The sequence below is a fragment of the Panicum virgatum genome, chromosome 2N (genome assembly GCF_016808335.1).
Source record: "Panicum virgatum strain AP13 chromosome 2N, P.virgatum_v5, whole genome shotgun sequence".
Taxonomy (NCBI): Eukaryota; Viridiplantae; Streptophyta; class Magnoliopsida; order Poales; family Poaceae; genus Panicum; species Panicum virgatum.
Genome location: NC_053146.1, coordinates 40,137,047 through 40,156,809, shown reverse-complemented (window position 1 = coordinate 40,156,809; position 19,763 = coordinate 40,137,047). Strand labels below are relative to the sequence as shown.

The following is a 19,763-nucleotide window of genomic DNA, read 5'->3' as shown; positions in this document are numbered from 1 at the left end:
TCTCCATGCTTGGAGATAGAGACAAATGGTGGAACCAACACTAATGAACCATCCATGTCAATCGACCTCACTAGGCCATAATTTTTAATGCTGTAACCCATGCTAGCTGAGGCCGTGGACCGATATGATGACAGTAACTATGCCACACTATAGTTTGACATGTTTTTCCACTTTTTTTTTGGTTTAAACATGGGATCATATATTTGTTCTAGAGCTACTCGATCTGCTGCAAGGTTGTATCTTCCTGGCATGCCACAATTTCAACCAAACTGACATAAGGTGACATTCAATAATTATACCTACCACGTTGATGACGACTATGTGTTGAGTAGATTAAAGAAGCGGTTGAGGTAGTAGGACGACCCAACCTAAGAATTGAAGGGGTCAAAACGACAACGAGAGGATGGATTGCATGAAAAATGTTAAATACCATATTCTTATCTAAGTATAGCTTTTAATTCTAATGTTTAATATGTCCTTCAAGGGTTAATTTAGAGGTTGTGGGTCTATACGGTCCTTGCATTGTTTGGCATGCACTCACCAAGCTCCATGGTCAGCAAGCCGTAAGCAAGAATTAATGAATCCGAGCAGTGGCGAGCAGTTATTATTAGGAACCAGTGAGAAGAAGGAACTATTGAAGCATTTTTCCTGCCTAGCTAGTGACACAATGGTACGATGAATCCACACATGACATGGGGGAGTGAGTAAATTAAACTCTGTCTCCATGGAAGTCGGTCGTAAAGACCTCTCATGCATGTGGGTTATGCCTATATATGTGGACCCATCCCCATTGCAAGACTCGGCCAGTCGCTACCTAGCATGCTTGTCAAGCACATCCAAATCCATGGCTGCGATCTTGGTTTTATTCGCTGTGGTGTTCGTGCTCGTGCCGGTTGTTCATGTCGTCGGCGATGAAATAGGTTCGAAACTACATCCCAAATCAAATTTAAATTGATCGGTATATATATAATATGACCTTATGAAGTGATGATGATGTACTCATCATGCAGAACTAAGCATCGACTGCGGTCTGCCCGACATCTACGGCCCTTCCACGGACCCGGAGACCAAAAACTACTACGTCCCTGACGGCTCCTACGTCGACGCCGCCGGCGAGAACCACGTGGTGGCCGCCGCCGGCAACCAGGCTGGGCGGGTCCCTCCCATTCAGTCGCTCAGGAGCTTCCCCTCCGGCGAGTGGAACTGCTACGCGCTGCCCACCCAGGCCCAGACCACGTACATGGTGCGGGCGCAGTTCGCCTACGGCAACTACGACGGCAAGAGCAGCTCGTCGGTGCAGTTCGAGCTTCACCTGGGTTCCAACCTCTGGGACATCATCACCGTGACAACGGACGAGAGCATCGTCACCAAGGAGGCCGTGTTCGTCGCGTGGGCCGGCTGGGCGCCGGTGTGCCTGGTGAACACAGGGGGCGGCACGCCGTTCGTGTCCGTGGTGGAGCTCAGGCGGCTTGGCGGGCTCTACCCGCCCGTGTCCAGCAACCGGTGGATGTCAATGTACGCACGGCGAAAAATGGGTACAGACATTTCTTTGGCCAGGTACTGTGTCACTCCTCCGATTGTATGTGCTGTTGTGCAATTATATATATTTTCAGGTTTTTGCGAAAAGAATTTCAATTCTCTGCTCTAAAAATAAAATCATGTAGTAGTTAGTTTTTAGTATTTTTAAAAAAAGTTTAGTAGTTTTCCTACTATATATATTAATTTCTGGACTATGGTAATCGCATGATTTTATTTATTTCTGTAATCAGACGCAAATTAATATATATCCATTTTGTAATTGTAAAGAAAAAGAAAGTAGGCAAATTAATATCCAAATTAAAGCACTTGTGCCAAATGCGGTCATTACCATAATTTCATTTCAGTGCTAAATTTCCAGCTTGCCTGTCTCCTTCCTTGGGGACATGCTAGTTTACGGGTGACCGTAAGTTGTGATTTGTACGGTCAATTTTCCAACTGTTTTCTTTTTTCTTTTTTAGTAACTTTTTTGGTCGTTTTTTGATAAAAAGTTTTCTGAAAAAAATTTCAAGGGAAAAATCGAGAGGCGAAAAAAATTTGAAAGAAAAAATTTTAAGAAACAAACTTAAAAAAATGACGAGAAAACTTTTACATTCAAAACAAAAAAAACTTGGATAAAAAATCTTTTGCATCCAAAACAAAAGAAAGGCTCAGATAAAAAAATTTTGCATCCAAAATCAGAAAAATTCAGATGAAAAAATTTGTAAAGAATTTTTGCAACAAAAAATAAAAGAAAAAAACCACATCCCTATTAAATGGGATGCCACCTAAGCAAATTGGTGATGTGGCAATCTAATTAAATATGAATGAGAGTGAAAATTTATTTCCACCATTGGATTTGAATGAAATCTCGTACCTTGGCCTTCCGCAACCCACTAATGTTCTTACTTTTTTACTTGGTTTTATTATTGCCATATGAATAATTTTTATGAAGGAATAACTGTAATATTGCAAATATTATTATTACTTTATAAATTTTTAATTTAATATTACTAATATAAGTTACACACGATGATTGTTCACTATATGTGAAATGGTCAATTATATGTACATACTATTTTTAGTGACGAGGACTCCAAATAGTTGAAAGGTTTATTTTCTCAGTAACAGTTACACACAATAATTGTTCACCGTATGTAAAAAGGATAATCATATGTACATACTATTTTCAGCGAGGAGGACTCCAAGTAATTGGAAAGTTTATTTTCTCAATAATTTTAAATTTCATTCCATATATAACCTCAATTCTATTGTACCCAAATATCTCTTAATTAAAAATTGATATCATGTCAAAAACAAAAATGTTAATTTTTTACGACATCTTCTGAAAATAATAGTTAAAAATTATAACAAACATCCGCAGTAACGCGTGGGGAGTTACATACTCCCTCCGTTCCAAATTATAAGTCATTCCAAGAATTTTGAAGAGCCGAAATTTTTCAAGTTTGACCAAATTTATATAACAAGATAATATTAATTATGATACCATTTAAGTATCATTAGATTCTTTGTTAGCTATATTTTCATAGTATACTTATTTGATGTCATAAATCTTTGTGTTTCTCTAAATAATTTTGGTCAAACTTTGAGATTGTTTGACTCTCCAAGATTCTTGGAATAACTTATAATTTGGAACGGAGGGGGTAGTTAATTTAAATAATTTACACCACTAGATAATTAGCTGATTATGGTTTCAAATTTCCTTTCCAGTGAAAAAAAATATTATGGTATACTATATATATGATATTGATTGCAGTTTATGGCTGCTGCCCTCAGACTACAACAAATTATTATGCACTACTCTTTCCTATATTAATTTGATTTCTCGTTAAGGCATCCGGATGATCCGCACGACCGAACCTGGTCAGGGATGACCAGTACTCAGTGGGTCAACCTCACCCTACCAACCCAGGATGTCATCCAGCCAGACTCTAGATTCGACGTTCCCTCGACTGTTCTCCGGACAGCCGTAGCAGCAGCAGCAGCGGCTAGCAACACGTCGCTCACAGTTGTCGTGCCAAATAATAAAGGGTACATCAGTACAGACCAGTACATGGTGTTCCTGCACTTCGCCGACTTCCAGAGCACCCAGATCCGACAGTTCAATATATACGTCAACGACCAACAGCCATGGCTGAGCCCAGTAAAACCTTATAGCCTACATTATGACGTGGCATTCTGTGTGTACAGTTCCGAACCGTACAGTTCATCAGATGGAAAGCACGACATAACTCTTGTCCCCACTGCTACCTCTGAGCTTCCCCCAATGCTCAATGCACTTGAGATCTACACTTTGATCGACTTGGATGATGCCTCATCGACATTTCCTGCAGATTGTAAGCTAGTCCTCTGCTCTGATTGCATTCACATCCATGCATATTGAAGAAAGGCAATTAAAGAATGTGTAGAAATGAGAATTTCCTTTCTTTTTTCTTTTGCTAATATCATGTTTCTTAGATGAAATAAAAGGTGTGGAGAATGGATATTCGTTTCCATGAAGTCACTTTTCTTGGGACACAAAATCAAATGAAACATACATCTAAATTAAACTATATCATTGCATTCAGCGATAAAATCATTATTCATGATCTGATCATCATTTTTTCTTACACTAGTTAACACCATTATGGGTATCAAATTCGATTATGGAGTGAAGAAAAACTGGATGGGGGATCCATGTTTCCCATCATCATTATGGAACGGTGTGGAGTGCAGAAATATAAGTGACTATTGGAGGATAACATCAATGTGAGTAACTGTAACCATTGTTTTGAATATCATGCATCATGATCCTATTAGAATTCTTAAGTTTATGGGTTCACTAGTTTTGACTTGAAAGCTCTGATCCAGAGATCTCTCCAGCAGCAACTTGAGTGGTGCAATATCTCAGAACTTTACATTCCTCAAGGCACTCGAGAATTTGTAAGTGCTATACATACAATTCTTCACTGGCTACTAACCATTATTTCTATTTGTGAAGTGTTTGTTTGATTGTATTAATTTCCAGAGTCTTTGATATTCATGTAATTAAATCCATTATTAGAAGCAGAAATATATTAGGGGTTGTATTAGCTTATATATTATTGTGTATAAGTTGGTTTCTTTGGCTTACATCTTTGGGGCTAAATAAGTATCCATCAGTTCCAAATTATAAGTTATTCGAAGAATATCGGAGAGTCGAAGTTTTTCAAGTTTGACTAAATTTATATAACAAGATAATAATATTTATGATACCAATTAAGTATCATTAGATTCTTTGTTAGCTATATTTTCATAGTATACCTATTTGATGTCATAAATCTTTGTGTTTCTCTCTATAATTTTAGTCAAACATTGAGATAGTTTGACCCTCCAATATTCTTGGAATGACTTATAATTTGGAACGGAGGGTACTTTTCCCCTATTAACTCGATTAATAATATTGGGTTACATGCTAGGTATCTTGATAGACCCTAGATTTTATCATCTTGCATTACTTATGTAGACTTTGAAATAAGTGATGGTACGCCATTGTTTTTGAAGAACAAGTGCTTATATGTTGTGCAAATGTTTCAGGGATTTGTCGTATAATAACTTAAATGGAATTATACCTGATTCCCTACCAAGTTTGCCCTCACTTCGTGCTCTGTAAGTAATATATACATACGTGCGCACATAGACACACACACACACACACACATATATATATACATATATATATATATATTAAATTGATTGTTGTGCTTTCAACAGAAATTTGTCAGGAAACGATTTGACTGGCCCATTTCCAGATTCTTTATGTAAAAACAAAACAGGGCTTGTTTTCAGGTTTGTTTTCTTCTTGAAGTTTTTTTTCCATTAAGATGCTTCTATTTTTGCTAATATCTGTTTCTTTGAACTTTCAAAGAGATGATGGTTTAAGCCTGATTTGATTGCCTTTTGAAAATTTAGCTATGAACCTGGTGGACCTCGGTGCTATAAAGAATCAAATCCATCAGGAAAAAGGGCGACCGTCCTAGCTGTTTCAGTAGTGGTTCCTGTGCTGGTAGTGGCTGTACTTGTTCTTGGATATTTCATCAGGAGAAAGAAAATAGTGCCTAATGGTATGCGCATCTTTGATCTTTCTCTAACCTATGTATACCAAATATATTGATATTTATACTTTGTTATGCCTTGTATTTATGTTATATATCTGATACTTCTGCAACTAGTATCTACAAATGACGATCGTGCAAGAGAGCCAGAATTTGAGAATGTTCCTAGAAGTGCAAAAATCCATGGGGATCACCTGCAAGATAGTGAGAATCGCGCGTTCACCTATAAAGAGCTGGAGAAGATAACAGATAATTTCCAAAGGTTCGTAGGACATGGAGGTTTTGGGCGTGTGTACTATGGGCGTTTAGAAAATGGTACTGAGGTTGCTGTCAAGAAGCATTCTGAGTCATCATTACATGGGCTAGATGAGTTTGTTGCTGAGGTACTGTATTCAGTCTTAAAAAAAAGTACACAGAAAATTAAAAACTCCAATTTTGCTTATATGATACTTTTCTTATGTTTTGTACCTTGTTAAACAGGTTCAGAGCTTGACTAAAGTACATCATAGGAATCTTGTATCTTTGGTTGGTTACTGCTGGGAGGAAGATCACTTGGCACTTGTTTATGAGTACCTGTCTCAAGGCAGTCTTTTTGATCATTTGAGAGGTTTGTCTATTACTTACTGAGTTAACGTCTTAACGACAATAATTGACTGGAGTAGTTTCCTCAAATATGCAGAAGAATAATTGACTAGAGTAAGTAAATAGCCAACCATGTGACTGTTTTAAATCGCACCAGAAATGTCTATACATTTTGTTGAAGTTTGCACCTTCATTATTATCATCCTATATATGATTAACTGCTAGACACTTCAGTACATATCCAGAAAAGCCTTTTTGGGTTATCTACAACTCTATTTTCTCAAGTCCTTAATCCTATAAGTGAAAACATGATGGACATGCGTTTTCTGCCCATCTAAGCAACGGAATTAGAGATGAGTGGATATGGATAATGTTTTATTTCCCTTTGCTATGACTTCAGCAATGCATGTATTATATTTATCAAAAGGTTGGTCATATTTTGAGAAAGTTTTCCAATTTACTTAGAGGATGAAGTAAAAAGTGGAAACAAAGAAATATTCTGTAAACATTATGGAATTGACTCTGAAGTTCTTAACAAAGTTCTTGTCTATGAATGCAATGAAGGTAAAAATAGTGTGGCTCAGACCATGAATTGGGAAACACGTGTACGAGTAGTGCTTGAAGCTGCACAAGGTACGTACGCCACTTACGTAAATCATTTTTAGCCACACTAAAAATACATTTTTACCTGCCTCTAGTTTTTGCAACTAAAAATACTATTTCTAGGGGCGGGTAATACACCCGCCCCAGTAACTTTGTTTTATTTGTAGCAACGGGCTGAAAAAATTAGGACGTTGCTACAATTCATATTTTTGTAGTAGTGCAATACATTTGAGAAAACAAATTCTGAGACTAGATTTTTCTCAAGCAAGTCCTTCATTTGCTCTTTTTTCTTAATTTCATCCGTGTGGCATTTCCTTTGATATACATAGGTCTGGATTATCTGCATAATGGTTGCAACCTTCCAATAATTCACCGGGATGTGAAGACTAGCAACATTCTCCTGGATAGAAATCTTGAAGCCAAACTAGCAGATTTTGGACTCTGTAAAACCTATCTTAGCGATAGTCAGACTCACATATCAGCCACTGCAGCTGGCTCAGTTGGTTACATCGACCCAGAGTACGTGTCTTTCTGTGTCTATGCTGATATTCAGTAATTCAGACAAGACATACATCATAACTTGCTAAAATTCCAACCTTAAAACTAAACGTCTCCATTTATTTGAAACAAGTTTTTTTATGCAACATTTGGATTTAATGATGTCAAGTAACGTTCTTGGCTGCTGTTTCTCCAGGTACTACCACACTGGTAGGCTCACCGAGAGTAGTGACGTCTATAGCTTTGGTGTTGTTTTACTGGAGATAGCCACCGGCAAGCCTCCAATACTGCCAGGCCATGGCCACATCGTTCAGCGTGTTAATGAGATGATCACTGCAGGTGACGACATTGGTTCCATCGCTGATGTGCGGCTGGAAGGTGCCTATGATGTAAATTCCATGTGGAAGGTGGTCGACACTGCCAGTAAGTGCACGTCAGATGCTGCTGCTCAAAGGCCAACAATGGCAACCGTGGTGGCGCAGCTGAAGGAGAGCTTGGCGTTGGAGGAAGCTCGTGAGAGAGGTAGTAGTAGCGTCAGGGCAACTCTAGGAGGCGATATCTCAGCTTTGCTATCCACAGTTGGTCCATCTGCCAGATAAGATGCACTACTATCCAGTCGCCTCATCACTATATATATAATTGCTTTGCTATTTCTTTTGGTTGAGCTATTTTCCTTGCTATGATAAAAGGAAACTATTGTAAAAAACAACCTATATGTCACCTGGAGTCGGGGCCGGCTCATGGTTTTCAAGGGCCCCTGGGCGAGCCAGACACTATGGGCCTTTTAGGCCCTCCACCATGATGTTGTAGTGATTTGAAAAAAAAAAGTCTCGAAGTGAGTGAATATTCATCGACCTTCCAGAGCTGCAGTGTATAGATGAATGGGCATCGAAGCTATCAAATATGCTTGGAACCCACATCAAATAAATAGCATTGCTTTTAGTTTTTTTCTTCTGCGACAAGTGAGCGGCAGTTGGTGAGGAGACCTGACAAGGACAATGAAAAAAAAAATTAATGGAATTGACACCGACGCAAGTTGTTGCCCCACTCCACATTTTTTTTGGCATCGCTTGAAATAAGCATCGCCTTCCACAGTGTGTAGATTAATGCCCCAATCCTCTCTCTCCTTTTTAAGCATCACTCAAGCCTCATATTGTGGAGGATCTTAGGCCATCTATTTTTTATTTAAGATGGTAACTAAAAGGAAGAAAGAAATTCTAATAATATATGTAATTCACGCGGAAGTCTGGAAGATCTACGTGACTGACCGCATGCTAGACTGCTTGCTCGTATACTTCGAGTTGGGTCAAATGCTACTACCTACTACATACTAGATATTGCCCCCCCCTACTCCGTGGGCCCCGGGTCGTCGCCCTGGCCGCCCTCCCCTCTGAGTCGGTCCTGTCTGGAGTCACAGACAAACTATGTGATCTTGATTTCAAACTTGATTTTTCGGTATGAATACATATCACACATCTAGTGTCATTTCTTTAAACACCATGAATATTTCATAAGTTTGAGACAGGCAGAAGGAAACAACTTATACGGCTACTATGTATGTGAGTTCATCCACTCATTTAGCTAGATATAAATACGAATGCTAGATACAAATATGAATACGAATATGCAAACGGCTACGCATATGAATTAAATACAAAAAAGAAAAGAATAGAAACATAATTAATAAGCACTGGCTTGTAGTCCAATAGGTACTAAACTGCCGCGCCAAACGCTCATGTGTGGCGAGCAGTATAGTACTAGTTGGTGCTACAAACTGTACTAGTTGGTGCTACAAACTGGCCTGATCAGTACTAAATGTAGGCGCATTATTTTGGTATCAACCAGACGGTATTGGCGCGGAACTGGTGCTATGCTCAGTTCTCCAGCAGTGTGAGAAGATTCAAATCAGTCTCTAAGTTGCCCATAACGTAACTTGTTGTGGAACCAACGACCAGATTGGGGTGAATGGGAGCCTTCAAAAAAATTCACCGAAAAAGCTGACTCCAATTCACATCTCAAACCCCTCTATTCTAATCGTCAAGATGACATGAATCAATTAGTAACACGCACATCCTAGGAACAATTAGAAAATCTTAAACTGCAGCGGAAGCAACACGTAAATCACAGCCAAGAAAAACTCACACCGAAAGAGAAGCAAAACTATCTCTAAAACACCCTATCTAAGCATGCAGAAAATTAACTTAAGAAAGATTTAACGAACTAATTAAAACTAACTAACTAAGCATGCAAAATATTTAAACACTAATTAAGACAAGCTAATTAAACAAGCAAAGGTTAAAAGCAATTTTACTAGATTAACTAAAAAACTGAAATTGAAAACTAATTAGCTAGAGCCTAACAGGAAATAGAAAAGAGAAAGGGAAAAAGAAAAGCTCAAGGTGTGCAACTTGCTCGGCCCGCAATGGCCTGCTCCACGGCTGGCAGGTCTGCCATCCTTGTTGGTGCTTTTTTCATTTTTATATTAAAAAAAAACAAAATTTCAAAAATATACGCCGAATAGTGAAATTTTCAAAAATGGGTGCCTGTCGCCCCCCTAATGGGCAACAGGGTGCCTGGGCGACAGGACCTAAATGTAAAAAAAAATTACATTTATGTCTTGGCGTCCAGGGCACATTAAACAATGAACTTGTAAAATCGATATAAAATCGTAGAAAAATAAAAAAAATACAAACTCAACTGTTCTGGATTCTATGAAACAAGATATACAACTTTTGTTACATAAAGTTTTTCATTTGATCAATGTGTCTTGCTCTATTTTAAATACCAGTTTAATGCATTTTTATTTAAATCTCAAGATCCATCCTTTGGATGCATGTCATCTTTGGCCAGAGTGTTGCATATGGTGCACATAGGCTTGTACAAAATTGGTAGGCCCAGAAAACATTTCTAGAATAAATTTTTAAATTAGATCTTGCAATATGTCTAGTTTAAATGTGTTATTTATCCATGCTGCTATACTGAGTATTAGAAGCCATAACTTTTACAGCACCATTATTTTATTTCCTAAGAGCTATAAAAAAAGTTTGGTAAATTTTAGATAAGCACAACTAGACCAAATGAATTATTTCAGATTTTTCTAGGTACAAGAACTATTTTTCTTGATTTAGATACATTGATCAAATGAAAAAATTTATGTAACAAAAGTTGTAGATATTATTTCATAGAATCCAGAAAAGTTGAGTTTGTATTTTTCCGATTTTTCTACGATTTTATATCGATTTTACAAGTTCACTATTTAATGTGCCCTGGGTGGCAGGACCTAAATGTAATTTTTTTTACATTTAAGTCCTGTCGCCCACTGGCTGGGTGACAGGGGGCGACAGGCACCCATTTTTGAAAATTTCGACGTATATTTTTGAAATTTTGTTTTTTTTAAATATAAAAATGAAAAAATTCCCCTTGTTAGGCTACCGACCGTGCCTAGGCCTTGAGCCTGCACCTGGGCTGCAGTGCCGCGTGGCCCAACTGCCCTGCTGGGGTGTTGCGCGCAGCAGCAGAGCGCTCGCGGCTCGCCCCCGCGGACTGTTGCTCGGCAGCAAACAGCCGCCGCCGCTCACCTCTGATGCCGCGCCGCCGCACTGGACGCTGCTCCAGTCCCGCGGCGTGAGCAGCACCACCGGGATCAGGTCACCGCAGCTGGCCGCACGCGCGAGCGCCTGGAAGCCGCGTCGCGCTCCCTCACGTAAAGTCTATTTTCTGCATCGCAAAGACAGAGGACAAGAGAGGGAAAAATAAGGATCCAAAGCTTCCAACATAAATCAAGACACCCGAGACACAGGTTAAATCGAATCAAAATTTCGGAGGGCGAGAGGAGAATACGGCCTCCATTTTCTCGATGATCCACCGTACAAAATCTTATGTCTTCATCTTTTAATCTTTAACCCTAGGTGGAAGAAAGAAAAGAGGAAAGAGGAGCGAGGGAGAGGGAGAGGGAGCACGGGAATGTCAACCCCTCTTCTCTTATCTTCCACAAGTCCTCCGCAAAATGATCATTGTCCTACACTACTATGTCTATTACATGTTGGGTGGTATTTTCATCCATCTTTTCTAGAAGCATCGGTCGGACACGTCGTCTTCACGACTTTGTTTCACCCCAATGCAAATTTTGCGATGGCGCCACGTGTCCTACTATAGTACCAATAAGATTTAGCAGAAAAATAAAGGAAAAAATAAAAAATTATCTACCAAATCTATACTATAAGGATCCATAACAATTGAAATATTTCTCACCAAAATTAGTTTCTATACCCATCTCACAAATCCCACTTTGAGATCCACGTGTAAGACCAAAATGTTTGACAGGCAAGCTGGCGGACGGATTTCGTCGTCATCGCCAGTTCATTCGTGAGGGGGCGCCCCTCCCCCGTTATTTTTTTTCACCGCGGGGTTCTCTACCCGCGTACCCGTGCTCGGCAGCCGCAATCGCGGTCAATGGCCACGGGTCGATTCCCAACCGCGCCGCTTTGTCTTTTTTTCCCCCGCACGGCTGCACTTTCCTTTTCTCCGTTCCCCTCCCTCTCTCGCGGCCGCCTCCCCGTTGCTCGTTCCTCCAGGTCGGGGCTAGGGTTTAGCCGGCGGCGCCCCCTCCAGCCCCCTCCTCCCAGGCACACGCATGTCCGGCGGCTCCCTCGTCGCGCACGCACGCCCAGGCCCAGGACCGGCGCCCGCAGCGGATCCGCGAGAGGCGCCGGCAGGCGAGGCCCTGAGGCCTTCTCCTCGCCCGCTGCGGGATCCGAGGCGCCGCCAGCGGATCCGCGAGAGGCAAGGTCAGCGGATACCTGGAGGAAGGAGCTGCACCTCGCCGCCGCCGCCGCCGTCGCCTCGGGATCCAGCGGGGAGGAAAGGGAGCACACCGCGTACCCTTTCCTCGTCGTCATCCGATCCACAGGGCGACGGCCTGACGGCGTGGAGCAAGCGACGAGTGCTACGGGGGCGGATCTGGGGACGCAAGGGCGCAAGGCAGCAGCCGGCATCGGGCAGTCGGCGGCGGCGGCTCGAGTCGCACGGCGCAGGCACAGTTCAGCGGCCGGGAGGTTGGGAGGCACGGGCAGGCGACGACGGAAGGGCGGCGAGCATGCGACGGTGAGGCGCTGCAGGGCAGCAACGAGGCGACTTCAAGTTCGTCCTCCCGTGCAACGACGCCAACAACTGAGGAGTCCTCCAATGTAAGTTCTCTTCTAGCCTGATAATGAGTTTACATGTTTACTTGCTGCTGATTAGTGAGTAGTGGCTTCTTGTTAGTGATTAGTCACAGTGGTTAGTGATTACTGAAGAATATAGTGTTTTACTCTTTAATTTAAGATCTATTAATGTCATGATGTTTAAAGAATATATATAATCTCTATACGAGAATGGGCGCCTGTAGCATGCATATATAGTACAAGATTATAGCTTACAAGTAATCCGATAGATGGCCTTTTCCTGGTTTGCCTCATGTTAAATTTGACAACAATAGAGATTTTTTTGTAGGAAGGGAGATCTATTATGGAGGAGGCATTGTGGCATTGCCTACGAAAACAGCTTGATAATAGAGGTTATCTCTGAATACCTGTCAAAGTATACATTGGAAATGCTATGCATAAAGAATTTGCATTGTTAGATCATTGTGTTGGCCGATAATTCTGTCTGTTTAAGTTTTTATCTCATCCTTTTGAAGTAATTTTGATTGCACTACTGAACATGGATTCACTCACAGGGTTAACAAACTATTTCCCCATTTATCTCTTTCTGTTTTGGTTAACTGCCGCAAGTCGCTAGAGTGAGTTAACGTGTAGAGAAGCAGATCGGAGAGAAACTATTTCCATTATTTTCTATTTAACACATTTTATTTACTAAATCTCAGTCTTCTATTGCCGACAATTGATTCTGCAATAATCATATTAGCTAATCACCCATGATGATAGTTTTGTTTTGTTCTGATGTGGTATATCTTTTTGTTTTTGTTTTTTGGAGCAATTGGATTATATTATTTAGAGTGAATGGCAAGGGGCACTGAAATCTGATAGGTAAAGGGCTACAGTGGCTGACATCATTTTAGTCTTTCATGAAACTGTAGGTTAGTTTTGTCAATGAATTTAGGATACAAGATATTACTCGCTACCGTTGGCTACAAATTTTAGTTGTTACCACTACCTGATGAATGAAAAAATAAAATAAAAGATTGATACTAGCATCATTTATATACTTGTTGTCCACAAAACTGTAAGATATTAATTTTGCTGCTTCCCTGCATGAATTCAACACCAAATATAATTTGCCATGTTGACAGTGACCTGTTTCTTTGTTGGGATTAACCATGACTTCAGTTCCTAACATGAATACTGTTGCTAAGCAAATGATTTTCTTATTTGAACATCTTCCTAATTATCCTTTATTTTGCAGAACTTGTTGCTTCCCAATATCTCCTGGCATGGACAACATCAAACCAAAGGTAAAAATATTTTGAGTCTGCTTCCTAATGTTATGATGCAAAGTATGGAATCAAGTTGTTCGATTGGTACTCTATCCAGTTGTTCCATTTGTTCAGTGTTGACTCCATATAAACGTTTTAAATTTGGACACATTCAGCTATAAACCCTCTACTTCAAAGCCTACTTAAAGTAGAATTTTGTACTTCTATATCTTTCGGGACACTTATTCATGGAAGAAGGAATGCCTATATTGTTTCTTACAACAACAACAACAACAACATAGCCTTTTTTCCCAAGCAAGTTGGGGTAGGCTAGAGATGAAACCCGGAAGAAATAAGTTCAAGGTTCAGGCACATTGATAGCTAGTCTCCAAGCGCTCCTATCCAAAGCTATCTCTTTAGAGATATTCCAATCCTTAAGGTCTCTCTTAACCAACTCATCCCACGTCAGTTTAGGTCTACCTCTACCCCTCTTTACATTATCGACCCGCTCAAGAACCCCATTACGCACCGGCGCCTCAGGAGGCCTTCGTTGGACATGTCCAAACCATCTCAGCCGATGCTGAGTAAGTTTCTCCTCAATTGGTGCCACCCCGACCCTATCCCGAATAACTTCGTTCCGGACTCTATCCCTCCTTGTGCCCGCAAAACCACCGCAACATCCGCATCTCTGCTACACTCAGTTGCTGCACATGTCGCCTTTTTGTAGGCCAACATTCAGCACCGTATAACATCGCCGGACGAATTGCTGTCCTATAGAATTTGCCTTTTAGCTGTTGTGGCACCCTCTTGTCACAAAGGATGCCAGAAGCTTGCCGCCATTTCAACCAGCCAGCTGAAATTCTATGCCTAACATCTTCATCAATGTCGCCATCCTTTTGTAGCACCGATCCTAAATACCGAAAAGTATCGTTCTGGACCACCACTTGCCCATCTAGACTAACGTCTCCCCCCTCATGCCTAGTCGCGCTGAAATCGCACATCATGTACTCGGTCTTGGTCCTACTAAGTCTGAACCCTTAGTAGGACCAAGACCGAGTATTCTTTTGATCATGTGCAGGGGAAAACCAGGCCATACAATCTGCTATACGTTTGGCGGTTCGAATATTGTATTGCCATGGACCATACTTCTAAAGCGATGGTGTGCAGAAGCTCAGTCATCCAAGTCAGTTTGAGGTGATGACCGAAACTTGATCTTATCACAGCCCTGTATGCATTCTTTCTAAGTACAATTATGTGATGCTGTACTTAAATATATTTATGTTATTAACCCATAGCGTTAGCACGGGCCAACTTAATAGTGTTCAGAAAAGTTAGACATATTGTACATTGCTGTCATAAAAAAAATTCCTGGTTGGGTAGATTCAATTTAGATGATAGTAGAAAGAAAATCAATAAATTTAAGGAATCAGCGTGGAAGTTTGTGGCCAAGTAGCTGTTGTGGCATTTCATCTTTTTGTTGCGTCATGGATACCTCTTCGCCTCATTATTTTCCGTTTTTGGATTCTAAGAAGCACAAGGTAAATAACAACTCAGCTTGTAGGTTCTCTGGCATCTTTCGTGTATGTTTAGCATTGCTATATCGTTTTTAAAATTCTATGTGTCTATGAAGGCTCCCAGATTGTAAACCTGAGTACCTTCCCTTTATCAACCATTACTGCATAGCTTCCAGATTGAAATGTTAATCAAAGGAAAATAATAAATAGTTGGATAGAGTTTCTGTGCACTGGGATCTACAGACCGTGGTTTCTCTTCAAATTCCCGTACTAGAATTTAAGTTATAGCTCAATTTTATTATACACATCAAATCCATAAGAATATGTTTTCATTTGCAAAGGAAAAAAATGCATATGCTCATTATTCCCCTCCCTTGCATTGCCTCCAGCTCAAATTTTAGCCTCTCAAGATATGTATCCAACTTATTGTCATTTAATCTTGCTCCTACTGTTTCTTACCTGGTAGTACTTGTTCATTTTGTTTCTCCGTGTCCCTGAACACATTAATGAATATGCATTATCTTATGCATGAAATTCTAAATGTTATGATTTTTGAATGATTTATTATCTTTTAGAAACTAATTGAAAAAACTTGCAATCTTCTGATTATATTCTTGGAGCTTTTTAACAGATGGCGTTTATGCCCAGCTTGAATGGTGTCGCCGTCCTCGGAGAAGCCACTCCCGCCGCATTGAAGGGCAGCGACACGATCCTTCACCTTCAGATGTTATCTGGCTGATCCATTCAAAGTTTCTGCTGGTCTATTGTTGTTTCCAATATGTTTGTTCTGACATGAATATATATTTGCTCTTGAGTTAGCAATTAAAAAATTCTTATTCCTTGAATTTTGTGCAAACATGTGCTGTGCCGCACGTGGGCCTCTTGCTAAACTGATGTTTTAACAATAAAGACACGCTTGGCTAAGCTCATTGTTGTGATAGTCAATATTGCAACAGTGCCAACACCAGCTCAAGCAGAAGAATCCTCTGACAATGAAAGCGATGTTCCAAATTATTATAATATAGAAGTTTTGGTGACTATCTTTTAGCCCAGCTATATATGAATAGTTGAATACATGTTCAACTCTGCAACTACTTCTAAAATGAAGTGCACTTTTGCTATTTGCTAAACTAAATAATCATATTGATTCATCCTTTCTTTTTTTTACTGAGATCAGACAATGGCATTGTAGTGATTACTATTGAGGTAACAGGTAAGCAGCTATTCTACATATATTTGGTTTCTTTATTCCACTCTCTATGATAATATAGTGAACTTGAGTCCAATAATCATTTCTGAAGAAATATTGGCTGCTTATATGTACAGAGTTGCTTTCCATAAATGTTGAGCTATAGAAGTTGCTTGATTTCAGTTTAAATGATTGCCTCAAAGAGTTTTGCAATGTGAATGATACATGCAAGTAAGGATCACATCCAGAAAGGACAGGCTGGGATTAATGTATTTTGTTATCTGGGCAAAGCTAATTTTTGTCCTCATAAATTGCATCCATATCATATAAGTGTAAAATTGTTATTTTGATAAGAATTTTTTCCATTGGTCTGTAAGCTGCACTAGAAGTTCCAGTAAAATTGGCTGGAAGGTAAATTCAGGAGCCCTTTTCATTTTGGCTGTCATATTTGCTACCAAAGTCACACCAATATGTCTCTCTATTATGCAGTAAGACAATCGATCACATGTCCCTTTGTATCTATCACCAATAATCGGCTGTTGCATGCTGCTGCAGGATACCGTCAAAATGATCTCCTTTGTTCTTGCCACTTCAAGCCAGCTGGGTAACACCTACTCTTTCAAGATGTTTCCTTCCCTTGTTCATGAATCTGAGTAATGCCAAGCTGCATGTTTACCGATTTGATTATGCTTTAGGCAGAGAATACAGATTTAGTATTCTTATACACTGGGTCAACTTTATTTAAGCATAAGAGATCAAAAGTATTGTTCTGTAACCGCTTAGAATGCATTAAAATGTCCTTATAATATGCTTGAAGCCTGGAATGTATTTTCATACCAACTCAATTAAGAAATTAGAATGCATTAGAATGTTTTAAGATTATATTGTTATAAAATGTCTATAGGTACAGCATGCATTATAGTGCTCATCTTGTTCGGTAGAAAACCTTCAGATTTCTTAGCCTGAATGATGTGCAGATAACACAATTCTTATGAATCACCCTATGTTGCTGTGGTGAAAATAAATCATTCAGTTTAGTATACAACAAAAACTGAATTACTTACCCTTGTGGCAGTTAGTTACTGAGCCAGAGAGTTCCGAGACATTTGTTGTGCTATGCCGTCTTACGTTGCAATAATGTTGCTATGGGTTTTTTATTCATTAAGAAAACATTTTTCATGGTTGTGGAGGTCCTTAGAAAATTTAATCTGCGGCATTATCAAAATCATGCTGTGTAAAGGTTGGATATAACAAAAGCTTCTTGGTATAAGAATTGATGTTTGTAACTATGCTTATTTGTTCTCTCCTATCAGTCGCTCGAAAATCAGGATTTCATGTGCTATATGGAGATGGTTCATGCCCTGCAATTCTGCAATCTGCCATCATATTGTTTCCAAAAGCATAATGAGAAAACAATTGGGGTTGTAAACTGAGTAATTGAAAATAAATAAACATCCCATCCTCCTTAGAAAACCACTTTCTTTGTGAAGAATTTTGAAAGGACCAGAAGAAAGCACTTGTCCATGAGAATGGGAGGTCACAGCAACCACCAAGCTTAATAGGTGAGCTATGTTTGTTTTCTACATTTTGAAAGGACCAGAAGAAAGCAGTGAGATGCATGTTTCAGGCAATGCGACAACACATGCTTGTGCCAGTAGTCATTTCTGCTGCTCCATGTAAAGTGATTCATTTGGCATAATAAACTGCAATGTTCTGAATGTTTTACAATAGAAACAGCGAGTCACATATTTTAGGAAATGGTACAGAACTTGCTTATGTCAGTAGCCATTTCTGCTGGTCTATGTGAAGTGATTATTGTTAGGGTATGATGCAAATTCATTTTTTTTCTAATTCTTTTCTTCAGCCAAGGTTTATCCAGCTTTATCTCTTATATTTATTGTGTGGACAGATCCATACTACGAGCCAGTCTTCCCCGACATAGGCCTACACCCAGGCTATCAGTACTATAGACAAGGAGCTCGAGTACCTTAAGCAGGCTTTCGAGGTCTGTTTCTGATATGTTCACTCAAACTCTCAATTACCTTTGCAGTGATTTGTTGTCGTGTCATGGAATAGTAAGGAACAAAATTAGAAGGATCAGTTCAACTTGATCTCTACTATAAAAGAAAGTGCCTCCTGCTTCTGCTGCTATTACATTTCGGTGGGAAGTTCTTTGATACATTGAGTGAGTTGGTGCGTGATGTGTTCGCCTGCAGATTTTTTGAAGCTTGGCAGTGCAAACCGGATAAATGAGAGGTGCTTGGAACTGCAAAAGAACAAGAAGAGCAGCAAAACTAAGGTTTGATTATCTCGATTCATTCTTGGCATCGCTGATTCTGGGGGGTACGCAGTAAAATGGAACCCTAACGACCACCTCTCTCCATTGCCCTACTCCATTGACCCTATCTTGCCCTGCATCGCGGGTGATTTCGAGCTAACAGTGACGCTGGCCACCATCGTTGGAGAAGCCGAAGCTATTGCAATTTAGTCCATGTGTATATCTGTAATTTGGATGATTCACGTTGTGTCATGGCATACTTATCGATAACACCCTATATAATTATATGGTGTATAGCACCTTGCCGTAATGGTGTCTTTGATCTTTTGTTTGGTCTTTTGCAGTTATCACTAATATATTATAATTTTAAAAGGCCAGTCTGATTGGTTTTTTTTACTTAATGAAACTTTAATTGTATGCAGTGACACCGGAGTCCATCATAAATGTGATATGAGTTGGAAATTAAATTCTGGCGACATAGTGTGAAGATTCTGCATCATTAAATTTTTATAATATGTATGTTAGATGTGGCATTCATATGTGAATTTTCTGTAATAAAAAAAAGATGTGCTACAATTAAGATATGACCAATGCAAATATTTTATTCTTATCTTTACCCTCTTATATAATTCTTGTGATGTCGTTAATGGGACATGTATTTATGGTCATGTCCATGTGATCTGTATATCTCAAAATTTTCATTTTGGGTAAATTTGTAACGAACAATATACTAAATATTATATCCACAAACTAATGGTATATGTGGCTAGGAATACATATTTTTTGTAACATAATTTTTTTATTTGGTTTTCTAAAACACGTGCGGCACCCTAACCCTACTAGTGTAACTAAGTTATCTGATTTAGCATCAAATGATGCTGATGCAGCTGTTCTTACATGTGCATCAACTATCCATACTGCAATATGTTATGCTATAGCAGTTACCACAAGGTGACTCATCATTTCTGCAGCTCAGCATGCAAAAAGGCGCATGTCATCTTCTGTAGAAAAAGAAGCAAAAAGTAAGATAGAATGGATCTAAACGAGCTACCACCAGAATTTGATTATGATTTCCTAG

The 19,763-nt window shown here is 39.6% G+C and overlaps 2 protein-coding genes across 11 annotated transcripts; both read left to right on the top strand.

Annotated features, from left to right (window-relative positions):
* The first annotated feature begins 844 nt into the window (after window positions 1-844).
* LOC120662608 (receptor-like protein kinase At5g59670) lies at window positions 845-7,891 on the top strand. Its single transcript, XM_039941719.1, has 13 exons — window positions 845-920; window positions 1,011-1,557; window positions 3,370-3,872; window positions 4,152-4,284; window positions 4,387-4,458; window positions 5,092-5,163; window positions 5,269-5,343; window positions 5,467-5,618; window positions 5,727-5,992; window positions 6,090-6,216; window positions 6,756-6,824; window positions 7,124-7,313; window positions 7,489-7,891. The coding sequence occupies exons 1-13, from the start codon at window positions 845-847 to the stop codon at window positions 7,889-7,891; spliced, it is 2,685 nt and encodes an 894-aa protein (XP_039797653.1).
* Window positions 7,892-11,709: 3,818 nt separating this feature from the next.
* On the top strand, window positions 11,710-19,309 carry LOC120660449. 10 transcript variants are annotated; one of them, XR_005669604.1, is made up of 9 exons: window positions 11,710-12,478; window positions 12,771-12,846; window positions 13,695-13,743; window positions 14,783-14,898; window positions 15,867-15,968; window positions 16,963-17,969; window positions 18,317-18,412; window positions 18,624-18,706; window positions 19,108-19,309. XR_005669604.1 is itself a non-coding variant. In XM_039938989.1 (5 exons), exons 1-4 carry the CDS (start codon window positions 11,745-11,747, stop codon window positions 14,854-14,856), a joined length of 921 nt encoding a protein of 306 aa, XP_039794923.1. In that variant the 5' UTR covers window positions 11,710-11,744; the 3' UTR covers window positions 14,857-14,898; window positions 15,850-15,968. The 10 variants fall into 10 exon arrangements, 2 of the variants coding, with proteins under 2 accessions (XP_039794923.1, XP_039794922.1); XR_005669605.1 differs by lacking the exon at window positions 19,108-19,309 and adding an exon at window positions 18,849-19,060; XR_005669606.1 differs by having other exon boundaries at window positions 12,783-12,846; window positions 16,963-18,412.
* Window positions 19,310-19,763: the final 454 nt, after the last annotated feature.